Source organism: Ailuropoda melanoleuca, chromosome 17 (assembly GCF_002007445.2).
Source record: "Ailuropoda melanoleuca isolate Jingjing chromosome 17, ASM200744v2, whole genome shotgun sequence".
NCBI lineage: Eukaryota > Metazoa > Chordata > Mammalia > Carnivora > Ursidae > Ailuropoda > Ailuropoda melanoleuca.
The window spans coordinates 38,444,700-38,470,232 of record NC_048234.1 but is presented as its reverse complement, the minus strand read 5'-3'; the positions used below and the strand labels follow the sequence as shown (position 1 = coordinate 38,470,232).

Here is a 25,533-nt window from a genome sequence, read left to right as displayed (position 1 = left end):
AATTTGTATAGATCAATCCCATAGTCATCTTCAGTTTCACAGGTAGAAAAGTTGTACATTTAAAAAAGGGAACAGATTCACTTATTAGTTATAAAGATTGTAGAACTAACAGTAGAGTTTAAATGAATTAGTCTGTACTTGTAGAAAACTTTTATTTTAACCAATGGCCTTTTTTCTTTGAAATGTGCTTAGCGTGCAGACTGTCCAAAGAAGCTAAAATGAAAGTAAATATAAGATAGGAACTGGTTGTCCTCAGTAAATAAAATTTTGGCCTGGACTTCTTGTGTCCATATAGGGAGAGGGCCCAATTACATGAAAGCTAAATTTAAAAGTAAATGATGGATTTTCATTCCACGTAAGAATGTAGTTGATTTCTGAGTTCTTTGGAGATCATATCGTCCATTTTTGCTCTGTTGAGATTGTGCACTTACAAAAAATGAAGACAAATGTGGATAGTTTTCATTAGAATAACAGTTTTTTATACTAGAATATATTTGATATATTTATATTGTATATTATAACATATTAGGTGTATTAGAATTACAGGTACACTTGCCTTCAGAGAATAATTTTTACTGCTGCTGAGTATGTTCAGAGTATGCTTGGAAGAAATGATAAAATCACATTGTAGGGTTGAAGCAAATTCTTTTCCAGTATTCCCAAAAGAGGATTCCTTTGGTTTGCTGTATCCAGATGAGGTGGTCAATGAGTATTCGCACATTTTATCCATGGAAGAGCTTTCCTTTTGCTGTGTTCAGATGTCATTCAAATAATCACATTCTTTAGTTAATAAATATGTATGAATAAATATGTATGGTCTGCTTTTTTGTCAGAGTGGTATTACTCAATATTGCCAATAATATTTTCCCCTTAACTTAAGAAAACAAGAAGCAGAGGTCCAGACCTCGGAAGCCACGTAGGACTAGAAATGAGGAAAATGAGCACGACGGAGACTTGGAAGGCCCCGTGATTGACGAGTCTGTGCTTTCAACGAAGGAGCTCCTGGGCTTACAGCAGGCAGAGGAGCGATTAAAAAGAGACTTCATTGACAGGCTTAAAAGGGTAACGTCTTTTATTTGTTACTTAAAATCCTTGTCTTGGTTTAAACTGTGCTAGTAATTGGTACATGTGCTTTGATAAGTTAGGTATCCTACTACAGTTATTAGCATTTAAGCACTGTGGGTTCAAAGTGATACTCGATTTGATTTAATAAAATCACTTCCAAAAAATGACTATTAGGATAGTGGTAAAGAGTGACAATAATATATTAACAGTTTTTAAATGATGGGGAAGTCATTTCTGGCTAACTTTTGTTTGCCTATGTTTTGGAAGATATGTATATATGTCTCTCTGAATCTCTTCAAATTATAGCGACCAAGAAACTACCCTACAGCTAAGTACACCTGCAAACTTTGTGATGTTTTAATTGAATCCATTGCATTTGCCCATAAGCATATCAAAGAGAAGAGGCACAAGAAAAATGTTAAGGTAAGTTTAATGTAACCCAGATATGTTTAATTGTCAGTTGTTTTTACTTGTCATCTTTGCGACTTTCCTCTCTTTAAGGCTATGATATTAATAACTTCACTACTTATATTACTGAATTTATTTTAGCCAAAATACTTCACATTGGTGAGATATGTTTTGCTGGGCAGTCTTGTGAATTTCATTAAGAACAGTATCAGGATGAGTGAAGTCATTGATGGGACCTCGGTATATGCCCTTATGCCAGTAATAATAAAGCAAAAAATTTGTCATTGCTGCTTTTAATGTCATTTCCCTGCACTTTTTCCTTATTTTTGCCTGCCTTCTATTATCACTTTATGTGCATAAAGAAGTGTATGTGTTTGATGAGCTGAAGACTAACACAGCTAAGGTGAGAGGGAGAGCTAAGAAAAATATTCCAGAATATTCTACAGGGTGTTGTCTCAGTGAATGGTAGAAGGTAAAAAACTGTGTGAGTCATTTTTAATCTCAATATTGATCTTAAAAGGAGAAGCAAGAGGAAGAGTTGCTCACTACGTTACCCCCGCCTACACCCTCCCAGATAAATGCAATTGGTATTGCCATTGACAAAGTGGTACAGGAGTTTGGCTTACACAATGAGAACTTGGAACAGAGACTAGAAATTAAACGTATCATGGAAAATGTGTTCCAACACAAGTTACCAGGTATTTTCTAGATTTGTTTTTCTAATATTTAGCTACCTAAAAGTGACTCATGCATTTTTCCAACCCGTAGTAATTTTCATCTAATAGAAATTGAGTTACCATGTCCTGAAGCTCTTAATTTTTGTGTGTTTTTGTTCTTTTTGGCTTTCCCCCAAGGTAACAGAGACTTTTACGTGCGCTGTCATCAAACCTGTCTTTGTTATGAATTTCATTGTACGCGTGTACTTTAAGTTAAATGCTCTAGATTTTGAGGGCACTGTGGGACTCTTGTGTATCTCCCTGTTTACCTTCCTACCTATTCAAATTGACGCAACATTTTGAGTTAAAATAAAAAGTATATTCGAGTCATTCTCAGGTTTTGTGTGTCTGAAAGAGGTTCTGTTTAACCACTTTTAAAAAGAATTGCAACATCTAAAATGAGCTCTGAACCTGTTTTGTAATAGATTTTGTGTACTGTTGATTAGTTTTCCAGGTTATGTCTATGGAGCCACAGAAAACTATTTTTTAGGAAGCTCCACAAGTGATTCTAACCCACAGTTAGGATTGGAATTACCATTCAAAGTTTTATCACCATATGGCCCATAGAACTGTTTGTCCTACTCAAAGAGCATTCATATAGCATATCATTCATACTTGTGTATACTTTCATAAAAATAAAGGGCAAAAATCTGTTCGTTTCATTATATGTGTATCTCATTCTTTGTGTTATAGACAAGTTCCTAGAAAGGCATTTGTAATGTCAATGATTTTTGCTGTAGATTTCCATTATAAAATTTAATGGAATTCATAAAATGTACTTTGTCATGGAAAACGGTTAAAATTCAAAGAAATCACTTGTCTTAATAAACCTGAAAAACCCCACAAAATCCCCTGATGGGAAGGAGATAAATTTTTGGCATAGTAGTAGTAAAACATTGGGGGGGAAATGCTATAAATAAATATAGGCAGTACACACACACACACGCATGCATGTGCACATGTCCTCCTCTGAAGAGTGAATTGCTTGTTGCCTAGCATTTTAAGTTGATATTGTAATTATTTTTCAAAAGTTTTCCTAAAGAGAGTATATCATGTTAAGGGTTTTTTTATTCATAGTCATACTGAAAAGTAATTTTATGTTGAAGGTCATTTTTATGATTATTTTATTGAAACATGATCTTTACAGTAAATTACACCTGTGTGTGTTTTCTAAAAGGTGAAATGTTTGCATTAACTCTTTAGTATACTAGCAAGTTTATAAATATAAGACAAAGTTAGGCATCCATTTTTACTTTCACTTTGTAAAAATCCTTGCAAATAGTATTTTCTGCACAAAATATAAAATAATTTAGAATTTTTTTTAAACATGCTCTACAGTTGTCATGAAAGAGTAGCTGTTAAGCTAAACTGCAGACAATATAGCCTTCCCTGTTAAATAAAATGAAGACAAGAGCAGAGTCAACCATTCCTTTTTGTTTATTTATACCAGACTTGAATACTGTCTTACTTTCATGTGTAGTTTCAATTGATGGTTCCGTTTCTGAAATAGCAGTGTTTTGTTACGACGTTCGAGAAATTTCACTTTATTTATGACTTTTTTTTTTTTTTTTTCAGATTGTTCTCTGAGATTATATGGGTCATCCTGTAGCAGATTGGGTTTCAAAAATTCAGATGTAAATATCGACATTCAATTTCCAGCCATTGTAAGTACAAAATAAAATGTTGGAATTTTCACAGAGTGGAATGGAAATTCTTTTTTTCAAATGTGAGCTATATAAGAATATATTTAGATACTTGAAGATAATATAAGTGGCAGCTTTTTCCCCAAAATTTCCAGTTCCATGCTCTTCTGCCGACCTTCAATTTTAGAGCATTTCTTTTAATACTGTACAGGTTTTTGTAGTTTTTACTCTACAGATCTTTTATATTTACTTCAAATGCTGGTTTTCTAACTATGTGACTCTAATGGGGCTTTTTAGATTCTGTTAACTTGAGAAGATTAAATTATCTTGGTAAAGTCAACTTTCCAATGTCAGAGAGGGATTTCAGATTGTTTTTTTTTTAAGATTTTATTTATTTATTTGACAGAGCGAGAGAGGGAACACAAGCAAGGGGAGTGTGAGAGGGAGAAGCAGGCTTCCTGCCAAGCAGGGAGCCCACTGGGGGGCTCGAACCCAGGACTCTGAGATCATGACCTGAGCCGAAGGCAGACGCTTAATGGCTGAGCCACCCAGGCACCCCGGATTTCAGACTTTAAACAGTGTGGACATGGAAACATTTGTGACCTGAAAGCTCTATTCACTCCTCAGTTTCCACTCTTGTACACCTACTTTGTTAAAATAATTATGCTTTTGAAGAACCACGCCTAGCCTGGATTTCTGGTTTAAATGTGATTGAAAAAGATGTAAATGAGTCAGTTTTGAATCTGGAAGGCACTCTAGTTGATAATCTGTTCATCCGCTGGTGGGTCCGTAGGCCAGTGTGCAGATGGTTTATGCCCATTTACCTGGGTTGCTAGTTAAAAATAATAAGATTCCTGGGCACCACCCCGAGATGTTCTGTCGTACAGCCATCCCTGACTGCTACAGCTGCGTGGTCAGCTGATCAATAGATTTTATTCGTCTTTTAACCTTCAATTTTAATTAGTAATTTACCAGCATAGCAGTTATTTTGCTGTGGTCATTCATTGAGCAAATACTCACTGAATCCGTATTGTGTGCCAGGCACTATCCTAGATCCCAGAGAACAAAACAGGTAGCATTCCTCCCTCGTGGAACTCATACCTAGTGGAGGAGATAAGTAATTACATATATATGATTAATTATAGTGAGAGCTATGCAGGGAAACAAGGTTCTGTGACAGAAAAGAACTGGGGATGTGTAGCTGCAGCGGTCAGGAAGGCCCCGATGACATTGACTCTAGGCTCTAAACAATGAAAAGGAATAAGGAAGTGAAAAGATGAGTGTTTCAGGCAGAGGGAGCAGTGTTTGTAAACACCCTATATCCCTATGGAGTTTGGCCTAGTCAAGGAGCTGACGGATGGTTGTATAGCCATGGTGGAGGGACCAAGAGAAAGAATCAGCCTTAAGTTTAGGACAGAGGGCCCAACATGCAGGATCTGTGGGCCTTGGTAAAGAGTTTCACTGTGACCTAAGGGCAATAGGAAGCTATTGAGAGTTTTAAGGAGGGGCACGACTAGGTCTGATTTACTATGTTAAATGGTTGTGGTTCCTGTGTGGAGCAAGGATTGGAAAGTGGAGACCAGCAAGCAATCTATTGAAGTAGTCTTATAGAGGGAGAGGTGACATAAAGGGTTTCGTGTCTTGGAGATTTGTGGAGAGGTTGATTACCTCAGGAATTCGTTAACCAGGAGTTAACTGTAACAGGTCACTTGCCCTCATTTGGCGTTCATCTCTGTCTCTGACTGATGTATGCACATAGCATAAAGATTGATTTATTTGCTGGGGTAGCAGTGTGCTTTCTAATTTGGAAAGGAGCTTGGATAACTTCAGATAACTGTGTATTATCTCAGTGAAACAACAGTACTTATGGATTAGTGATGTATTCATTGATTTGTTTCCTAGATGTCTCAGCCAGATGTTCTCTTACTTGTTCAAGAATGTTTAAAGAACAGCGGTAAGGCCAAATTCTTTCCACATTTTGCTCTTAATTTTCTTTCTTTTGTCTATAGTTTGGATATATCTTATTTGTCAGATGTTGAAAATAGGAAGTTGTGTGTCTTTTAATTATTTCTATGGGTAATATCCAAATAGAAAACCATTCTGTGGTTTAGATTAATACCTTACAGACGATAAATAGGTATGACCCAGCCCTGATTAATAAATCACCAAATGTTTGCTTCTGGTTAGGGTTATCAGTTGTCCAAAGTAGTGTCCAGCTTAGGACTTGATGACTTTTTATGCTCTCCATAGGCCTCATTAAACCGTCTCATCCCATGAATTAATCTTTCCCATCCTTCTTGTTTGGTTTGAATGAAACATTCAACATTTCTTCCTACTTCAGTCAAAATGTATTTTGACCCCAGATATTTTAGTAGCTTTTGCAGCAGTTTTGTTCTTGAATATATCCTATCCACAAATCTAATTACCTTATCCCCATAACACTTATTCTGATTCACTACTGTAGTCATTTCTAATCAAACGTGAGTTGCAAAATAAGGGTTTTAAATTAATGTGATTACTTGATTGTTGTACATAATACGGTTTCCCTTTTCAAGTCATCCCGGAGCTTTATTTCGTAATCCTCTTTCAAAGGCCGAACAGATTAAGTCACAACTTGTACTTCATCTAGTTGGGCTTTTAAACAGAGATTTAATTAACCTACTTAATATTTTTTCTTCTTTCCTCAGACTCTTTTATTGATGTTGATGCAGACTTCCACGCTAGGGTGCCAGTGGTGGTGTGCAGAGAAAAGCAAAGGTCTCCGTTTCTTTAAGCTGTTTCTATATTAAAGAGAAATTTGCCAGGAGCTCATGTACTTTATTGCATCTTAATGTCCAGTTTCTAGAATAACAAGCTCCTTGTGTGGTTAATTTCACAGGCTCACTATTAGCATTCTCTCTATACTTTTGGCATTTGATGCAAGAGGAGAAGGTGTTTTATTTTTAAAAGAATAAAATTATTTGAAAGGAAACAGCAGAGGAAGGAAGCATTTTGACCCATTTCATTTTAGTCAAAAACAACTTTATCAAAGGGTTACTTGCTGTAGCCACCTTACTTTGCCATCCTTTTTAGCAGCATTTTTAGCAGTGCTGAATAACAATTAGTGTGACTTCCCCCATGTGTCTCTTCCTCCATCTGGAAGCATCACCATCACCACAGTACACGGGTGGTTTGTAGGCTGTAATGATTCTTCATTAGGCAGATTCCTCCAACTCTTGGGAAAACACTCTTTTACAAAGATGAATTCCTACTCCCATTTGAACCATTTTACAGTATTTTCCTAATTTTCATTTCCCCCCAGAAATAGTTTTAATGTATGAAAATATATAGTTTTAGTTCTGAAAAATAAAGTTCACTCAGAGAATAGCTGCCCTATCTTTTTCTTAATGCAATGACCTAAATGACCCATAGAGATTTTGTTTTTTATTTCATTTTGAACATATTTATTATTAGTGCAAATTAGTTATTGTCAGTATAAATGATAGCTGAGTAATGCTTTTTATCTTTCTTTTTCTTTCCCATCCCCACCCTTACCCCCCCAGCGGTCTTCTTTGTAAAGTGAGTGCAGGAAATGAAAATGCTTGTTTGACAACAAACCATTTAACTGCCCTTGGAAAACTTGAAAACAAGCTGGTTCCTTTGGTGATTGCCTTTAGGTACTGGGCAAAGGTAAGTTTGAGTTCTTAAATGTGTGAGCACATTCTATGTATGCATAAACAGTATGCTTTGATTTTTGCATGGTTAATCTTAAACGTTTGGATGCATTATTTATAGACATGAAGAGAGTAGGCATCTGAGTATTGGAACAGAAATTTTAATGTCTACAGAAAGGAAAATTCAGTGTTTCTATTTCACTATAACAGTATTGCTGAAAAGATCAAAATGACTTATAGCGCTTATTAAAAATCAGATTTGTGGGTCAAATGTAGGATATAGCCCAAGAATTTACATTCTAACTAGTTTTCCAGGGTGCTTCTTAGGCAGGAATGTTTGAGAGATACCATTTCCAATCATATACCCAGAGACTCCAAAAAAATGGAAGCCACTCTCTGCTGGTGCTTACATTTCTATGTTTTAAATATGATATCTCGATATCTATTAGAGCATTTAGTATTTCCTTAAAACCTGAGGTCCCATTGTGATTATAAAATTGAGATTCGGTGTAGGTGCTTTATAGAGAACAGCTACAGCTTTACTGGTTACGATATGGCAGTAACAGGGGCACCTGGGTGGCTCAGTCGGTTAAGTGGCTGCCTTCAGCTCAGGTCATGATCCCAGGGTTCTGGGATCAAGCCCCGCATCGGGAGTCCTAGCTGTTTGCCTGCTGTTCCCCGTGCCTGTGCGCGCTCTCTCTCTCTGACAAATAAATAAATAAAATCTTAAAAAAAAAAAAAGTGTGGCAGTAACAATATATAGTTCCTATTGCTGCAGTCCAGGATAAGCAGAGGATTGCACTGGTCTTAACCAGGTGAATTGATAATTACAATATGCTATCCTTTGAAAGCTGCTTCCTACTTCATCACTAAGTGGTCTATGCTTTTTAAATTGTTATTCCTGTTGGTGCTAATGAGTTTGACTACATTCTCTCCCCAACCACCTTTCTGAGCAAAGCATGAATTTTCAAGGCAGTAGGGTCAGATGAGGGGACCAATAAACTAAGCAGGGCCAGTTGGCTTGCACTTGGGATTGAGCCATCATTTTGATTTCACTAACAAGCATTTTAACTAAGTTGAGTGGATTTGCCGTAGATGCAAAAAAAGTAATAACAAATATTAGATTAAAAATTTGACATCGAGGTTACCACTCAACATCACAATATGTGGTTGCTCCAAAAGTTTAAGGAAGTTTTACTTTTTGTCACTGTGGTGTTTTAGGTTTTAGACCAAATTATATAAATGATAGGTTGGGACAAAAGAATGCTTATCCTTTTTTTCTCTCATTTTTAGCTTTGTAGTATAGATCGCCCTGAAGAAGGAGGTTTGCCGCCATATGTGTTTGCCCTGATGGCCGTTTTCTTTCTTCAACAGAGGAAGGAACCTCTTCTGCCTGTTTATCTAGGATCATGGGTATAAAACTTTTTTTGCTTATATATCTGATACTGATTTTATTACAGGGCCACAATTGCTTATGCATAATTTCAGAATCTAAAAACTTAACCAAAATGAACATGAATTTATTTATCCTACTAGTATGAATATTCATGCCTCTCCCTGCTGAAATATTAGTGTATTTGACTGCAAGATGCTGGTGTGTACTCTGCTGGGGATAGGACTACTTTTCTAAACTGAAAAAGCGCTTAATTTGTGAAACAGAGGATCCTGAGGGTTTTCACGAGACAGTGTGAACCTGAATTAAATTTATCCTTTGGCACGTACTTCCTTTGGCTATAACTAGATACTTAAATTTACAAGTCACCTCTAGACAGAATGTACGAAGCCTTTGGTTGCTGTAACTTCCTTTCTGTTTCTAGTCTTTTAGCTCTCTGCATTCCCCATTCCCTGTGAAACAAAAGAAAATAGAAGTATCGAGATTGCTAGTTAACACTGCAAGATGCAAAACATTGTCGTCACCTCTTGAATAATACTTTGTTTGGTGTTTAAGATGAGTTAGAATTCAGTAACGTGACCACTCTTTTTCTGCATAAATTAAAGTTGATTTATTCATTTAGTAGGATTGAAGAACTCTCCATCCCAAAGTCAAAATAATACCCTTCTCATTGTTTTAGAAACCTCACTTTTAAATCCTAGGTGTTTATCTTGATAAAAATCTTCTATGTATACTTACCGTATAAAAGGTCTCACTTCGTAAAAAGCTTATTTTGGCACATGTGGTATCGTAACCACCTTTCTCACTGTACACGGGATTCTCATCATTTAAGGAGAATATATTCTACAGCAGTAGCTTAACTATGGGTACATATAAAAAATATATGATTATAGGGAAAATTTTTTTCTTTGTACTTAATATATTGAGTATTGAGCAAGGACCTTTATCTGCTGGGTCCTAGGAATAAAGACAAAAGCAGAATGAGCCCTTTGTAAACTCTGTCCTGGCAGAGGGATCACAGTCCCCCGTGCATCCCAGTGGCCTGAAGGGCACTCTCTTTGTACTTGTGGTACTGAAATGAAAGAATGCAAGGCCCCAGTAGGTGTCTGCTAGATAGCTCTCCTGGTGGAGAGAAGAGAGAACGGAGTCAACCCTTGGCTGATAAATAACCCTTTCCATCAGACCCAAAAGGGACCTGTGAAGGTCTTTGAGGTTTTCCTTTCACTTTAATCCAGTAGAGACAGGAGTTTAGGATGGAACCAAACCACTTAGATTCCTGTTTCTGAGAGGGCCTTTAGAATACATCGTATGTGTTCCATACTCACTATTATCTCAGATCTACCTTTTCTGGTGACCTGGTCACCTCTGAGTAGTCATCTGTCACTGATGTGAGGATGCAGGAAGAAGGATGTTTCTATTCTGGTGATGTGATTCTCCCCAGGATTCACTTAAGAGTACGGTAGTATGAATACCCTATTCCATGGCCAGTGTGTTCTAGACAGTGGTACTTGACATTCTCTAAAGTGACATTGAACTTGCTTTTGATTATACCATTCGTTCATTTAAGATTTAAGGACAGAAACAGGTATGTGGTGGCCAAAAATGGATTGAATTCTGTGATCAAATAAGGCACACTCTACTGCCTGAACCAAAATGATCTATAGTTTTCAGTATTTTAAATTCATCAGGCATCAATGCTAAAATCTTACCAATGCTAGAAGCTTCTGCTAGAGTCATAGAAATATAAAGCAAGTGCAGGAAAAGAAATTAAACAGTACGTTATTGGTGCCAGAAATTTTACATTGTTATTTCTGTAGAAAATGCATTGAGGATTTCAAAATTATGTTTATAAAAGTTTCTAAGCTGTTAATTCCTTCAAAATCTTTGAAGCACTGTGTATGTTTGTCATTTACTTGGCCCTGAAGGGAATACACAGTTGAATAAGATAAAATTCCTGGTCAAGAAGTTTAGGATATCATGCCTCTGTACCCTTATCTATCTCTTCAGAGATTTTTGGGCCATTCCCTCCCAACCTCTGCCGACCTCTTCCATGTCAGATGCTGTCCTCTCTGACCTTTTACTCCTGTGTATTGTTATTAGACTTTGATTTGACTAAAAGTTAATCATAGCGAGTTGTGACTGGTGAATAGGTGTAACCCTGTCTTCTCAGCATCTTTTATCCCATACAACTATTTTACTAGTCTCCTAGTAGTTATTCTTTGGAATCTGCCTTATTTTGGATTATATAGATTTAGCTTTTAGCAGTCATTTACCCACGAAGGATGCCAGGTAGTGTAGTGCAAAGAAGAGTAGTCTAAAGTTTGCTAGCCCTACGATTCCTGCAGATTTTGTCACTTACGCATATCCTTATGACCTTCAGCAAGTTATTTATTTTCTCTGAGCCCCGGAGTCCTCGTCTGAACAATTCTGAAATGAGATCATGAATGTAAAGCTCCTGAACCAAGGCAGGAGAACAGATGTAGTTCTTCCCCCCCCCCCCCCCCCCCCCCCCCCCCCCCGCTCAGTGGAAAGCCAAGTTCTACTTATGATATGGAGGCACAACCCCCTGACCAAGTGAGCCTTATAACAGCTATAAATTCTCAACTAAACACAAAACAACAACAACGTGAAGGCTCTGGAGACTGCACAAGCACAAGCAGACTTTGGAGAGAAGTCAGAATTTGGAGCAAGTGGCCAACACATAGCAAGTTTCTGTTCTTCTGTGGCTTTACCCTAAAGGCACACACCTCTCATAGCAAAACCAGCCCTCTTTCTGGCCAGAGGAACTAGGGCCACCGGATAAAGGGGGGAAACCCGGAAGGGACACATACTGAGAATTGGAACCCTTAATTCTGTGTGTAAACTCAGCATGTCTCTGCTAACTCCTGAACCAGTCCAGTCTGTCCTGTAAGCAGCTTGGAAATCATCACTCTGTCTTCACAAAAAGGAAAAACACTGAATAAACCGAAAATCAACAACTCTTCTTACATCCTGCAGAGAATTGAGGTCGCAGGGAAAGCCACTGCCCCCAGAATGAGAGAGACAGGCAAATACAACAAATTATAACTTGTTAGAGCAGAAGCCCAGGAACAGAGCCAGTACCAGGGTAGGAGGGCTTAGACTGTGGTTCTGGAGGCTCAGTCTGAACAAGCCTGCGAATGAAAAATAGCAGGGGCTCCAGTCCTAGGGAACCTTCCAGTGATTTCACAGGTTCACCCCAGGAACCCCCACCAGGTTCTCAGGGTGAAGATCCAAGAAAAATCCCCTCGTGCTTTTGGCAGGGTGAGAAAAAGTCTCCATTTTGAAGTATGCCCAGAGCGTGCTATTATCCTAAACAAAAGCCTGCCTTCAAGGGAAACTCTTTTACCAGGGCCTAACCAACCCAGGGTGGAGAAAAATACCCAACTCCATCCCCTTTCCTGAGACTTCCTGTCTTACCTTAGTGGGGAGGATTGAAAAGCGCTTTGGCAAGGTCACAGTCCAGGGCCACAGGCTCACTAAAAGACTGAGACCTGATCATAGGACTATAGAATGCTTCCCTTCCCCCAGACTTTACCACATTGTTAGGGCTCCTGCATAAAATGGGATTACAATGGAAGGACCTAGTTTCAGAAGAAATCTCTTGGGAAACCCAAAAACAACTGGGAAGACAAAAACAAAGACCCCAGAGAAAGCTTTAGCCTCTTGACATCTACAGCTACAACAAGCAGTAAACATAGCCTAACTCCTGGCAAAATAAAATCTCAAGCTAAAGGCCTTTCTACCTCAGTTCCTTTTACCAAGTAGATATATATCCAGCTTGCTTTTTTTTAAAGATTTTATTTATTGACCAGAGAGCTTGTGCACGCAAGCAGGCAGAGCTACAGGCAGAGGAAGAGGGAGAAGTGGGCTCACCACTGAGCAGGGAGCCCAGTGCGGGGCTCAATCCCGGGACCCTGGGATCGTGACCTGAGCCGAAGGTAGACACTTAACCGACTGAGCCACCCAGGCACCCCTATATCCAGCTTTCAACGAGGAAATTACAAGTCATGCTAAAAGGCAAAAGAACGTAGTTTAAAGAGACTCAGCAAGTATTGTAATCATCAGACCAGGAAATTAAAGCAACTAAGATTAATATGCTAAGGACTCGAACAGAAAAAATGGACAACACAGAAGGACAGGTGAGAGACGGAAGCTCTAAGAAAATCAAAAGGAAATACTAGAAATAAAGTCTGTAACAGAAATGAAGAATGGATTGATGGATTCATCAGTAGATTGGACGCAGATGGGGAAAAGAATTGTGCTTTCTTCAATAGGAACTTCCCAAACTAAAAAGCAAGGAGGAAAAAAAAGAAGAATGACAAAAGAAAATGGAACAGAATATCTAAGAACTGCAGGACAGTTACTAAGAGTTGTATGTATTATGGGAGTATCAGAGGAAGAAAAAGAAAGGAACAGAAGAAGTAATTTGGAATAATGACAGAATTTTCCAAAATTAATGACACACTTCCAAAACACACACGTGAAGCAGACTAAAAGCAGGCTTGAGGCTAAGGCTTAAAAAAATGGACTGAGATCAGAATTGCTGTCCACCAGAGACAGACAGTCTGCAGTTCGTGTAGCCAAGTTAATTACCCACAAAAGTATCAACATGTTTTGGGGTAACAAAGAATCCAGAACTTTTGCAGTACAGTATGGTATCACAATATCCAGTACAGTATGGCAATCAAAAATTACTCAGTATATGAAGAGCAAGGAAAATGAGACCCACTTTCAAGGGAAAAGGGAAAAGAAATCCAGTTGCCAAACCCAAGATGACCCAGATGTAGGAACTCTGAAAGACTTTAAAACAGTTATAGTATGCTCCATGAGATAAATGAAACATACTTGCGATAAATGAAGAGATAGGAAGTATCAGCTAGAGAAATAAAAATGGAGAGAAGCAAGTAAAAATTTTAGAAGTGAAAAATATATTATTTTTAAATAAGCTTACTGGATGACATAGAATGGAGGTGACATAGGAGTCAGTGAAGGTGAAAACATGAATAGAAATTAATCTGAAGAAGAAAAAAAATGTTTGAAAAAAATAACCTCAGGGACTTAGGGACAATTAAAAAAAAAAAAAGGTAACCTATGGGTAATTTGAGTCGTAGAAGGAGAGGAATAAGAGGATGGGACGGGAAAATAAAGGAGCCAGAAACTTCCCAGATTTGATAAAAAAGGCAAATTTATAGATGGTAAGGTGAAGAAACCTCAAACAGAATAAATTCCAAGAGAAGCATGGAGAACACATGATAGTCAAAACCAAAAATAAAGAGCAAAACTTAAAAGCAGCCAGAGAAACACCTTACATAAATGAACAGTGATTGGAATGGTGGCCAACTACTCATCAGAAACCAGTGATTAATCATTTCACAATGTGTGTGTATATCAGATCATCAGATTATATACCTTAAATATATACAATATACCCGTTTTTATCAATTATATTAATAAAGCTGGGGGGGAATTAAAGTCAAACTAAAGTTCTACAATACCAGGTGAGATCAATTTTAAAAGAGGAAATGTTACCTGAAGACAGAAAGGGTCATTTCATTATGATGGGGTCAATTCATCAGAAAGACAAAACAATCTTAAATGTTTGTGTCTATTAAGAGAGCACCAAAAACATGAACCGAAAATTGACAAAATCTATCCCACCATCAGAATAAGAGATTTTAACACGCCTTTGGCAGTTGACTTCCGTATTAGCTAAACAAATCATGAGTGAAGATTTAAGGAATTTGATAGACACTATTGACAATAGCCTGGATCTAGTTGATATTTGTGGAGCATTACACACAACAACTGCAGAATGCACTTTTGTTTTCAAGTGCATGTTGTACTTTCACCAAGATAGACCATATATGCTTGTTTAAAAAGAAGTTTCAATGCGTTTTAAGAGATTGAAATCATATATTCTTTGACAACAATGGAATTAAATTAGAAATCAGTAATGGGTAATACATATGAGAAAATCATATATATTTGAAAACTAAACAGTATACTTACAAATAATCTATGGGTCAAAGAAGCAATCACACAGGAAATTAGAAATAGTTTGGACTAAATTTTAATAAAAACACAGCACATCCAAATTTGTGAGATGCAGCTAAAATAGTGTTCACAGGGAAATTTATAGGTTTGAATGCTTAAATTTAAAAGAAGGAAAGTCTAACGTCAGTGACCTAAATCTTCACCACAAGAAGCCAGAAATGAACCACGTAAACTCAAAGTAAGTTCTTATTTTTTAAAGATTTTATTTATTTATTTTGGAGAGAGAGTGCGAGCATAAGCAGAGGGGGAGGGAGAAGATCAAGCAACTCAGGCTGAGTAGGAGCCTGAGGCAGGACTCAATCTTACAACCCCGAGATCATGACCTGAGCTGACATCAAGAGTCAGATGCTCAGCTGACTGAGCCCAACCCAAAGTAAGTTCTTGAAGAAAGGAAATAACAAAGATAAGGACAAAATCAATAAAGAGAAAATAGCAATAGAGAAAATTAACAAGGCCAACTGATCAGTAATATTGATAAGCCCCTGATAGATTCATGAGAAGAGAACACAGTATCAGGAATGAAGATCTCTCCAGATCTCATAGACATAAATGGATAAAAAGAGTATTATAAACAACTTTATACCAAAAAATTAGAAGGCTTAGATCAAGGAGACCTATCCTTATAAGACTAAATACAAAAAGAGCATTCAAAAAAAAAAAAAAAATAACCCGAGTAGCCTTTTATTCACTGAAGAAATTGAATATGTAATTAAAGACCTTCCCATGAAGAAAACTCCAGGGCCAAATGACTTTATGGGTGAATTCTTTCAAACATTTAAGGAAGAAATATGCCAACTACGTAAGTTCTTTGAGAAGATAGAAGAGGAGAAAAAAAACAGCATTACCCTGATGTCAAAACCAAAGACACACAAAAGAAAACTATTATATGCCAGTATCTCTCATGAACATGAACACTGAAACTCTTAGCAGAATATTAACAGATCCACTCAGAAATATACAAAAATAATAAAGGAAAAAAGCCATGCGATCGTCAATAGATGCAGGAAAAAAAACACTTGAGAAAATTCTACATTTATGATTAAAACAAAAACAAAACCTCTCTACAAATTAAGAACAGAAGGGAACTTTCTCACCCTGAACATGGGCATTTGTGAAAAACACCTGTAGATAATATTCTATTTAATGTTGGAATCCGGACATTTCACCTGTACCATTGTGGACAAAAAAAGGTGTGTGTCCCCCCTCTACCCCCACCACATACACTATTCCTACCCAACATTTGAAGAAAGTGCTGGTCATAATAAGGAAAGAAAATACAAAGTCATGAAAACCTGAGAAGTAGACGTCTACTGCGGGTAACATGATGGTTTACATGGGAAATCCTCAGAAAACGACAAAACCACTCCTAGAGCTAAGTGGTAAATTTAGTATGAGCGTAGAATAGAATGATGATATACAAAAAAATACTGTATTTTTATATATTAGCAACATTTAAAAATGGTTTTGAAAAATTCCATTAACAATGCTGCTTGAATACATACATTAATTAAGAATAAATATAACAAAAGATGTGTAAGACTTCTAACTTGAAAACTAGAACATTGCTGTGAAAATTAAATAAAAACATACATAAATGTAGAGAAATATGAAATCCATGGATTGGAAGCATTAATATTGTTTTCAACAAAAGTGCCTAAGCATTTCATGGGGGGAAAGTCTTTTCAACAGTTGATCCTGGAAAAACTAGATGCTCATAAGGAAAAAATACATGAACATCAACCCCTTACCTCCCAACATACCCCAAAATTAACTCAAAGTAGATCAAAGACTTAAATGTAGAAGTTAAAATTATCAAATCCCCCAGGCACCTGGGTGGCTCAGTCGGTTAAGCATCTGCCTTCAGCTCAGGTCATGGTCCCAGGGTCCTGGGATTGAGCCCCTTGTCGGGATCCCTGCTCGGTATAGAGTCTCCCACTCTTACAACCTCTTCCTCTCCCTCAACTCATGCTCTCTTTTGCTAGCTCGCTCTCTCAGATAAATAAAATAAAATAATCAAATTCCCAGAAGAAAACAGGAAAAAAAAAATCTTTGCAGCCTGAAGGTGGGCAAGGATTTTTTAGATAGAGCCCTAAAAGCACCAGCCAGCCAGGGAGTGTGGCTCCAGGGTTGTTAGGGGAGGAGCCCCCCCAGCCAGGAGGATGTATCGAGAAGGTGGGACAGAAAAGTGGCAAAGGGACAGATTACCTAAGTTCTTTCTAAGCCCTGGAAAGGACTGAATTTTATCCTGAGTAAGAAGGAAACCATTGTAAGCAGGGGAAATGACATGATGGCTTATGTTTTAGAAGGATTACTCTGTGTACTAAAACAAAAAAGTAGTCCCATTTGATGTGGAAATACATTTGAGAAATGGAATACCGCATCCACACCTCACACCATGACTCATTATGCACTTTAACCAGTTTAAAGGCTGTGATCAAGCCCACTGCGCAATAAAGAAATCTGTTCAACTTTGTTCCACGTTTCTTAGACCTTGCGAGCCCAGACTGTGTTCTTCAGCAATTGGCATCTCGGCAACATCAGTAGAAACAGTTTCTTACATTGAGCATTCACTGTGTGCCACACGCTGTGTCAGTGGTTTGTGTCCATTATGTCATGTCACAACTACCTCATGGAGGCAGTTCTAGTGTAACCTGTTTTTACAGACACCTGAGACCAGGAGGAAGGACTGACTGAAAGTCTTGCAACTCCCATGAGGGAGCCGAGGTTGGAGCCTGTGCAGTTCGAGTCCAGAACCCATGGCTTTGGGCCTAGGCCATGTTACCTTCTCTTAGACTGTTTACTAAAAAATTATTTCACAAAATCACCATTTCTTTTGCAAGTTAAAACCTTATTTTTTACTTTAAAAAATATTTTTATTTATTTTTTTTTAAAGATTTTATTTATTTATTTGACAGAGATAGAGACAGCCAGCGAGAGAGGGAACACAAGCAGGGGGAGTGGGAGAGGAAGAAGCAGGCTCATAGTGGAGGAGCCTGATGTGGGGCTTGATCCCGTAACGCCGGGATCACGCCCTGAGCCGAAGGCAGACGCCTAACCGCTGTGCCACCCAGGCACCCCTAAAAAATATTTTTAAATTAACAGATGTCTCAGTCCATAAACTGATCCCTTTTCTCTTTTCAGTGAGCTATGTTTCCATTTCTTACAGGATTGATACACTCTAGTTGATATAAAATCCTTTCTACCTCGTAATAATAGTTTATGTCTCATTTTTCCTAGATTGAAGGATTCTCATTGAACAAACTAGGGAACTTCAACCTTAAAGATGTTCAGGAAGACATCGTGGTGTGGGAATACACGGACAACGCTGCTGGGGATCCAGACACAGCAAAAGAAGACACGCCAAAAGAAGTGCCAGTTAAAAGGGGACAGGTCTGTTCTCTCTCATTTTTAATTTTGCCGTTTATATTAGATTTCATCATTAATTGTGGAGTCTGTGAGTTAATCAGTCCTCCTCTCGTCTGTCAGCTGTCTTAACTCTTTCATGGATGTTTCATTCCGTATTTTGTTCAGTCCTTCAAATAGAGAAGTAATGAGAAAAGGTAAAATTCAGATCACTGAATCCACAGTGAATAAGTATTCGATATAATGTATTGCAGTGTCCTCATCCGTACCATTAGGGGTAGGCAGAGAAATTTATGCACAAGGAAAGAATTGCCATTGAAATGTCAAACAAAACTCTGAGCGATCTATGTAATTATACTAGAAATAAGAATAGTAATCCGCCCCAAATTGATGTACGGGCCCTGGCCCCACGACCTTCCCCATAACTCTCTGGGATGAAATGGCAGCAATACCCACAAAGGACTTCTGAGACTAGGATTCTAGTCCTCGCTGTACTCAAGTCCTGTCGATCCTTGGGTCTGTGCCTAAAATGGGGAGATGGTGGTGAATCATAGATTCTCCAGTTGTGTTTTCTCGAACCCTTGAGTGCTGGAGAGAGAAGGGGGGTGGTGCCACTCAAGCCCTGCTGCCCCCAAAACACTGCCGCTCTGTTCGGTTTTCTCCTTGGGGTTCCAGGAGTGGGGAAGAGTACAGGCTGTGGAGCCAGAGTCTGTGAATTCATATCCCAGCTCTCCCCCTTCCTGGCCGTGTGTCCTTGGGCAAATGACGTCATCTGCCTGGGCCCCAGTTTCCTGACCTAAAAATGGAGATAACATTGGTACCCTCTCATAGGGTCGTTGACTTCTAGAATGCTTAACTCAGTGCCAAGCAAGTGGTAAGCAACTCGCTAAGTGTTAATTGCCGTTTTTTTGTGCTTTTTGTTTTTGAGAAAGAAAGCGTCCCCTACTTTAAAAGAATAAAGACAATAACAAAAAACAGCTTAAGTACCACTAGTATAGTTATGTCCAAAGTCTCATAAGTTCCATGTTGTGCTATTATCAAGTCTTCTCAGTGAGATGCTTCAGGGCCCTTAGTGATGATGAAGAAGGCTTATGGGTGAAGAGGTGAAATTTAATGAGGCTTTCAATTTCTGGGGGTTTTCTTTGTGTCCTCAGCTACTGTGTTTGGGACCTAGACAACTTCCGTTTTCAGGCAGTTCTGCTTTGTAAATCTACCCGATGACTTTGTCGTACTTGACAGAATATTTATGGTCAGGATTCAGTGGTTAATAAAATACTATACCGCTTGTTTTGAAGCTCAGTATAATAAAGTGCAATGGGAAACAGATTTGTATACCTGAGAAAGGAAAAGCTGTTGCTGTAAGCCCAAGTAAATACTTGATGTTTACAATTTTGTGCTATTTGGAGAGATTAGTCATGCTACCACTTCAGAAATGAAGACCTAGGCAGGGTCGAGATTGATGGTGTGGCGCAGTGAGAGAGCACTGTACCGGGATTGAGACACTTTGTTCTCGTTCTGCCACTTACAAGCAGTGGGACCTTTGACAAATCACGTCAACTCTTTGGGCTTCAGTTTTCTCTTGTAACTTACGGGAGTTGAACTTGATTACCTCTTAAGAGCATCTTACAGTTGTGACATTATGTTTCAATGATAAATGGATTTCTTGTTTTTAAAAGACAATATCTAAGTGAAAGAATACAGAGAGCAACCAAATCCGCCGATGCTTTCCCTTGTTTCTCATTTAATCCTCATAACTATCCTGTGTTATAGGTGGTACCGTCCCTACTCTGCAGATAATGATAGCGACCATTTTTTGAACATGTATGCCAGGCACTGTGCTAAGCTCTTTACAGACATTCTCTCACTCAGTCCTCCCAACAACCCTCTGAGGTGGGTACTGTAATCCCCATTGTTCAGATGAGGAAACTGAGCCTTAGACAGCTAGAGCTTGGCCAGGATTATATGTGGCTAGTATATAGCAGAGTTGGATTTCAAGCCCCAAAGTGTCCCATTGCAAAGCCAGTTCTATTAGCCACTATGCCATCATGCCAACTGAGAGTGAAGAGGTTAAGTCCAGGAGCAGTTAAGAGCTGCGAAGTGGCAGAGTCAGTATTTGGACTCTTGTTTCTACTGTAGGTCCTGTGTACCTTCCAGTATATTCCATCACAGTACGTTCCAGTTTGTCAAGAGTCAGTGAATGTAAAACTGGCATCAGTTTCTGATATCAAGAGTTACTTGACTTTGGGGCGCCTGGCTGGCTCAGTTGGAACGGCATGAGACTCTTGATCTCGGGGTCATGAGTTCAAGCCCCACATTGGGCATAGAGATTACTTAAATAAATAAAACTTAAAAAAAAAAAAAAAAAGAGTTGACTTTAAAACAGTTGTCCCTGGCAGATTCAGTGAGCTTATGTAGCTTCTCAGAACAAATGGAAGGAGTGTTTTGCCTTTTGCTCTCTGCCTATAGCCGCTGCCCATTTTTGTGTGTGTAAGTGTAAAGATGCCCTCCAGTGGCAGCACCAGAGAGAGCTCTGTGCTGAGAGTAGCAATCTGGGCACGTTTCTCTCCACCTGTCATTAAGGCCTCAAAGTAAGGAATGCCACCTGGTTACCTAAAATTGCCTGTTTGATCCTATGATAATGGTTAGCTTTTAACATGCTCTCATCCCAGGAGTGCAGGATAGGAATGCCATTCTCCCACAAGTGAAATATAGCCTAGATGTGATTTACCTAGATGAATTGTCAAATTCCTGTCTTTGCTAAGGTTTTTCAGGTTTTTTGTAATTTGCTTGAATGAGCTCCAGTTTTTCAGATTATACTGACATCTGAACTAACCTGTGTGTTTTCTCTTTGCTGTTAATAGGTATCATTAATATTTGATTTCAAGCACCTGCCATCAGTACCAGTTGGGCAGCTCTGGGTGGAAATGCTTCGATTCTATGCTTTAGAATTTAATTTGGCTGATTTAGTGATCAGTATTCGCGTCAAAGAATCTGTATCTCGGGAATCAAAGGATTGGCCCAAAAAGCGCATTGCCATTGAAGGTATCTCAGAATGTTTATCTTTAATTCCCTTTCTTTTTAAGGTTCCAGTCTGACCGCATGCTTTTTACTTCATTCTCCTTTCAGCCTCCACGCATAATGTAGGCCTGACCCCAAAAGTGAAATAGTTAGAATCTTGCATGTGTTACTGTGGTCGTTCCAAGGAACCAAACTGTTTGTTCATCCTGGGTTTTTTAAGCACTGCAGTAAAATGTCTTAGTTAAAAAACAGCTAAACAGTGGCTGGTTAGGTCCTTGCTTTCTTTGTAAATTGCTTAACAACTTAAACACTTACAGAGTTGTCCCCCCCCCACCATGATGTGTGAATCCCCCTTTCCTCTTTATTGTTCTCGTTGCTGGATTTTTAGGTTCAGTCCTTTCCTGGATTGTTGTTTTCATTTAGTTTTACGAAGGTGAGAAAATACTTTTTCTCATGAAAAATAATTCATTGGGTTCTGCTTCATAGAGAGAGGGGCTGGTTATTTTTGCAATATCTACAGTAGCATTTGGAACTGATTCATGAAAACACTTTTTGTAGTGAAGTCATTTAACTAAAACCATTGTATGAAAGACTCACTGATGTGCCCTGTAGACTACATTAAATGGACTAGCTCTTCTCAGCTTTGCAAAGTCAGGAAGTTGAAACTCCTCTAGAAATCTTAATTCTCCTCCTTCAAATAATTTAAAGAACCTCCTAAATGGAATTCTTGTATTTTTGCTTGATTTTTTTCAAGCTTTATATTGCATAAGAGGAGTTTTTTGTTTTTGGGGGTTTTTTTTGTTTTTTGTTTTTTTTGCATTTTGCATAAATTCTGTGTGCAGTCATGGGGAATCTCACATTTTTAAACCCTCCCCTGCAGTTTCTCTGGCTCAGCTCTTCTGGCCAATTGCCTAACCTGCTGGAGTTCTAGGGGAGGAGAAAAGATTGAGAGAAGTGGTGTCTCCTCCTGGTGCCTCCCTCTCGCCCCTGAATTCAGTCCAGCCAGTTCAGTGATGGGGCTTCCCAGGGCAGAAGAGTGGAGGTAAGCTCTACACCCCGCAGGGCCTGGCTGAGTGGGGAAGCAGAGCACTCAGCAGAGCCTGGTGGGAAGCCCTCCCTTCCCCAGGGCACAAGAGCCACACTGATGACACCTTTTTTACCTCCACAGTTACGGAACGAAAGAGGGAAGGGGTATTGGTTCAGAACAGCATGGGTTCTCTTCTTTGAGCAGATGTTTTAAGAAAACATTTCTTTTTGTTCTTAAACTACATCTTTCTTATTCCCCATCCCCAATTTTTTAAAAAGCATACAAGAGTCATGCTAAACTTTAGTATTGTTTGTTTGTTGTCTGTTTTTATCTACAGCAAGCTAATTTTAAAATGTGAACTAGAAATGTATGAAGTGGTGGATTTTTCTTTCTTTTTCTTTCGTTACAGATCCCTACTCTGTTAAAAGAAATGTGGCAAGGACTCTAAATAATCAACCCGTGTTTGAATATATACTTCATTGTTTAAGGACAACGTATAAGTATTTTGCTCTTCCACACAAAATTACAAAATCCAGCCTTCCAAAGCCTCTGAGTACTGTCACCTGTCTTTCCGAACATTCTAAAGAAGTAGCCAAGCATGACCTGGGTGCACAAACAAAAGATGATAAACAAAGCTCAGTTTTGGCTCAAGGGCCAGGTGCTGCCAGTTTGACTGCAGACACCTGCACGGTCCAGCCGCTGACTCTCAAAGAGACCACCAAACGCTTTGGAAGCCCCCCAGCGGAGGAAATGGGAAATGCGCATGTCGGCGTCCACCTGGAAAACCCAGACTGTATCAAGGCATGGGCCAGTTGTGATGACCATGAGGGTATTAAAGAACACCATCCAGAAGCAGGAAGTGAAGTTGGGAGAGAGGGCAGGCATCCTTTAACTGCCGACGATCAAGGTTTATGGAGTAGCAGACACGGAGAGCCTGTCATCTGTGGCAGCACACAAAACAATGAGACAGAGAGCACTTTGGACTCAGAAGGCTTCCAAAATCCTGCAGCCAAAGAGTGTGATGGATTCACTGCTTCACAGGACAGGGCTGATGCCGACGAAGGAGGCATGGAAGGTACTGGTGATCTCGAAGGTGCTCTAAGCCACTTCGCCCCTTCCAGACAGGGTGGTACATCGGGAGTCATCCATTCCGATGAAGACGAGGAGGAGGAAGAGGAAGAGGATGACGATGAAGAACCCAGGCTGTCCGCTACCCGAAGGGCAGATGAGGACGACTTGGCTAATGAAGATGAGTTAGAAAATACATACACGGGATCAGGGGATGAGGATGCCCTGTCTGAGGAGGAGGATGAATTAGGCGAGTCTGCTAAGTATAAAACCTTGAAAGAAGGTGGAAAACCTGCGGATGGGGCTCTATTAATGGAATTTAATAAGATCTGTCTTAAAGAAGAAAGTGCATGCGAGGAAAGCTCAACTGTGGATCAGTCTGATTTCTTCTATGAATTTAGTAAACTCACCTTCACCAAAGGCAAGGTAATCAGTGCCACTCCCAGAACTAAAAGATGTTAAACAGTTTTAATGCATGTGATTTTAATTTTTGTGTACTAGAACAGAGCTCTCCCCTGTCTGGGTGGTAGTGGAGCGTTGGTCTTACGCTCCAGTACAGCCGCTCGATCTCCTACCCTCCTCAGACCCGTGCGAATTTGTATTGGAGAAATGGAATGCTCTTGGTAGTAGAAATTACTGCCTTTTTCTCCCGAATATCCCATAAGATGACCCCATCTCAAATAGTTTGGAGTGACTACACATTATTTTTTTTTTAATTTTTATTATGTTATGTTAGTCACCATACAGTACATCATTAGTTTTTGATGTAGTGTTCCATGATTCATTGTTTAGTGTATAACAGCCAGTGCACCATGCAATACGTGCCCTCCTTACTCCCCATCACTGGCCTATCCCAATCCCCCACCCCCTCCCCTCTGAAACCCTCAGTTTATTTTTATTTCTTTGGAAAATAAGAGTAGACTGTGGGCTTCTTTTTTTTTTTTTTAAAGATTTTATTTAGGGGCGCCTGGGTGGCACAGCGGTTAAGCGTCTGCCTTCGGCTCAGGGCGTGATCCTGGCGTTATGGGTCGAGCCCCACATCAGGCTCTTCTGCTATGAGCCTGCTTCTTCCTCTCCCACTCCCCCTGCTTGTGTTCCCTCTCTCACTGGCTGTCTCTATCTCTGTTGAATAAATAAATAAAATCTTTAAATAAAAAAAATAAAAAAAAATAAAGATTTTATTTATTTATTTGACAGAGAGGGAGACAGCCAGCAAGAGAGGGAACACAAGCAGGGGGAGTGAGAGAGGAAGAAGCAGGCTTCCAGCAGAGCAGGGAGCCCGATACGGGGCTCGATCCCAGGACACTGGGATCACCTCCTGGGCCGAAGGCAGACGCTTAACAACTGAGCCACCCAGGCGCCCCTAGACTGTGGACTTCTTAAAAAATGATTCAGGACCCCTTTATTTGGCAAACAGAGTTGTATATTGTGTCTTGTTTTGCTTTGCCACCTTTCTGCAGTCTCCTACAGTCGTGTGCAGCTTATGCAAGCGAGAAGGTCATCTCAAGAAGGACTGTCCTGAAGACTTCAAAAGAATTCAGCTGGAACCTTTGCCACCACTGACACCCAGATTTTCAAATATCTTGGATCAAGTTTGCATCCAATGTTATAGTAAGTTATTAACATTTCTTTTCATTTGTCGAAATATTGCATTGACATTTGCTCAAGAGTCCTCTGAGTCACTGACCTGTTAGCTCCGTCACTGGGACCGAGTCTGTTCCGTTTTCCACTGTGTCCACAGAGCTCTATGTGATGCCTCTTCTAGTTGAGACACACAGTAAACAACTGTTGAAGGAAAGACAGGGAGGGAGGGAGGATCTTTTAAGTCTAACTGTTGGAGTACTAACATTCCCAACTGGTGTTCCTTGAACTGATTTCCTAAGTGTAATTAATAGAATTTCATGGCAAGAAGTACTCCAAGTAGGGAATGAGTGTGCCCGCCGCTCCCTGCCAGAGATTTGCAGGGCGTTTTAGCATAATAATGGCCTCTGAGTAATGTTAACAGTAAAGAGCCTATTTAACTCTGTATCCCAGCATTTCCAAAATTTGAGCCTAAAATACCTTAATTAACGCTAATGAACAGCCCCCTAACAGCCCGTTGAAG

General features: G+C 39.2%; 1 protein-coding gene across 17 annotated transcripts in view; it reads left to right on the top strand.

The window, feature by feature from the left end:
- Positions 1-25,533, top strand: part of TUT7 (terminal uridylyl transferase 7) — a 68,014-nt gene that overhangs the window by 11,313 nt on the left and 31,168 nt on the right. For all 17 annotated transcript variants that reach the window (XM_034646791.1, XM_034646792.1, XM_034646786.1 and 14 more), the window contains 12 exons: positions 881-1,062; positions 1,372-1,488; positions 1,994-2,171; positions 3,765-3,853; positions 5,735-5,786; positions 6,520-6,589; positions 7,375-7,501; positions 8,779-8,898; positions 18,191-18,343; positions 21,178-21,358; positions 22,771-23,855; positions 24,890-25,040. In XM_034646791.1, coding sequence (XP_034502682.1) covers positions 881-1,062; positions 1,372-1,488; positions 1,994-2,171; positions 3,765-3,853; positions 5,735-5,786; positions 6,520-6,589; positions 7,375-7,501; positions 8,779-8,898; positions 18,191-18,343; positions 21,178-21,358; positions 22,771-23,855; positions 24,890-25,040 — 2,505 coding nt within the window. The remainder of the gene's footprint in view (positions 1-880; positions 1,063-1,371; positions 1,489-1,993; positions 2,172-3,764; positions 3,854-5,734; positions 5,787-6,519; positions 6,590-7,374; positions 7,502-8,778; positions 8,899-18,190; positions 18,344-21,177; positions 21,359-22,770; positions 23,856-24,889; positions 25,041-25,533) is intronic.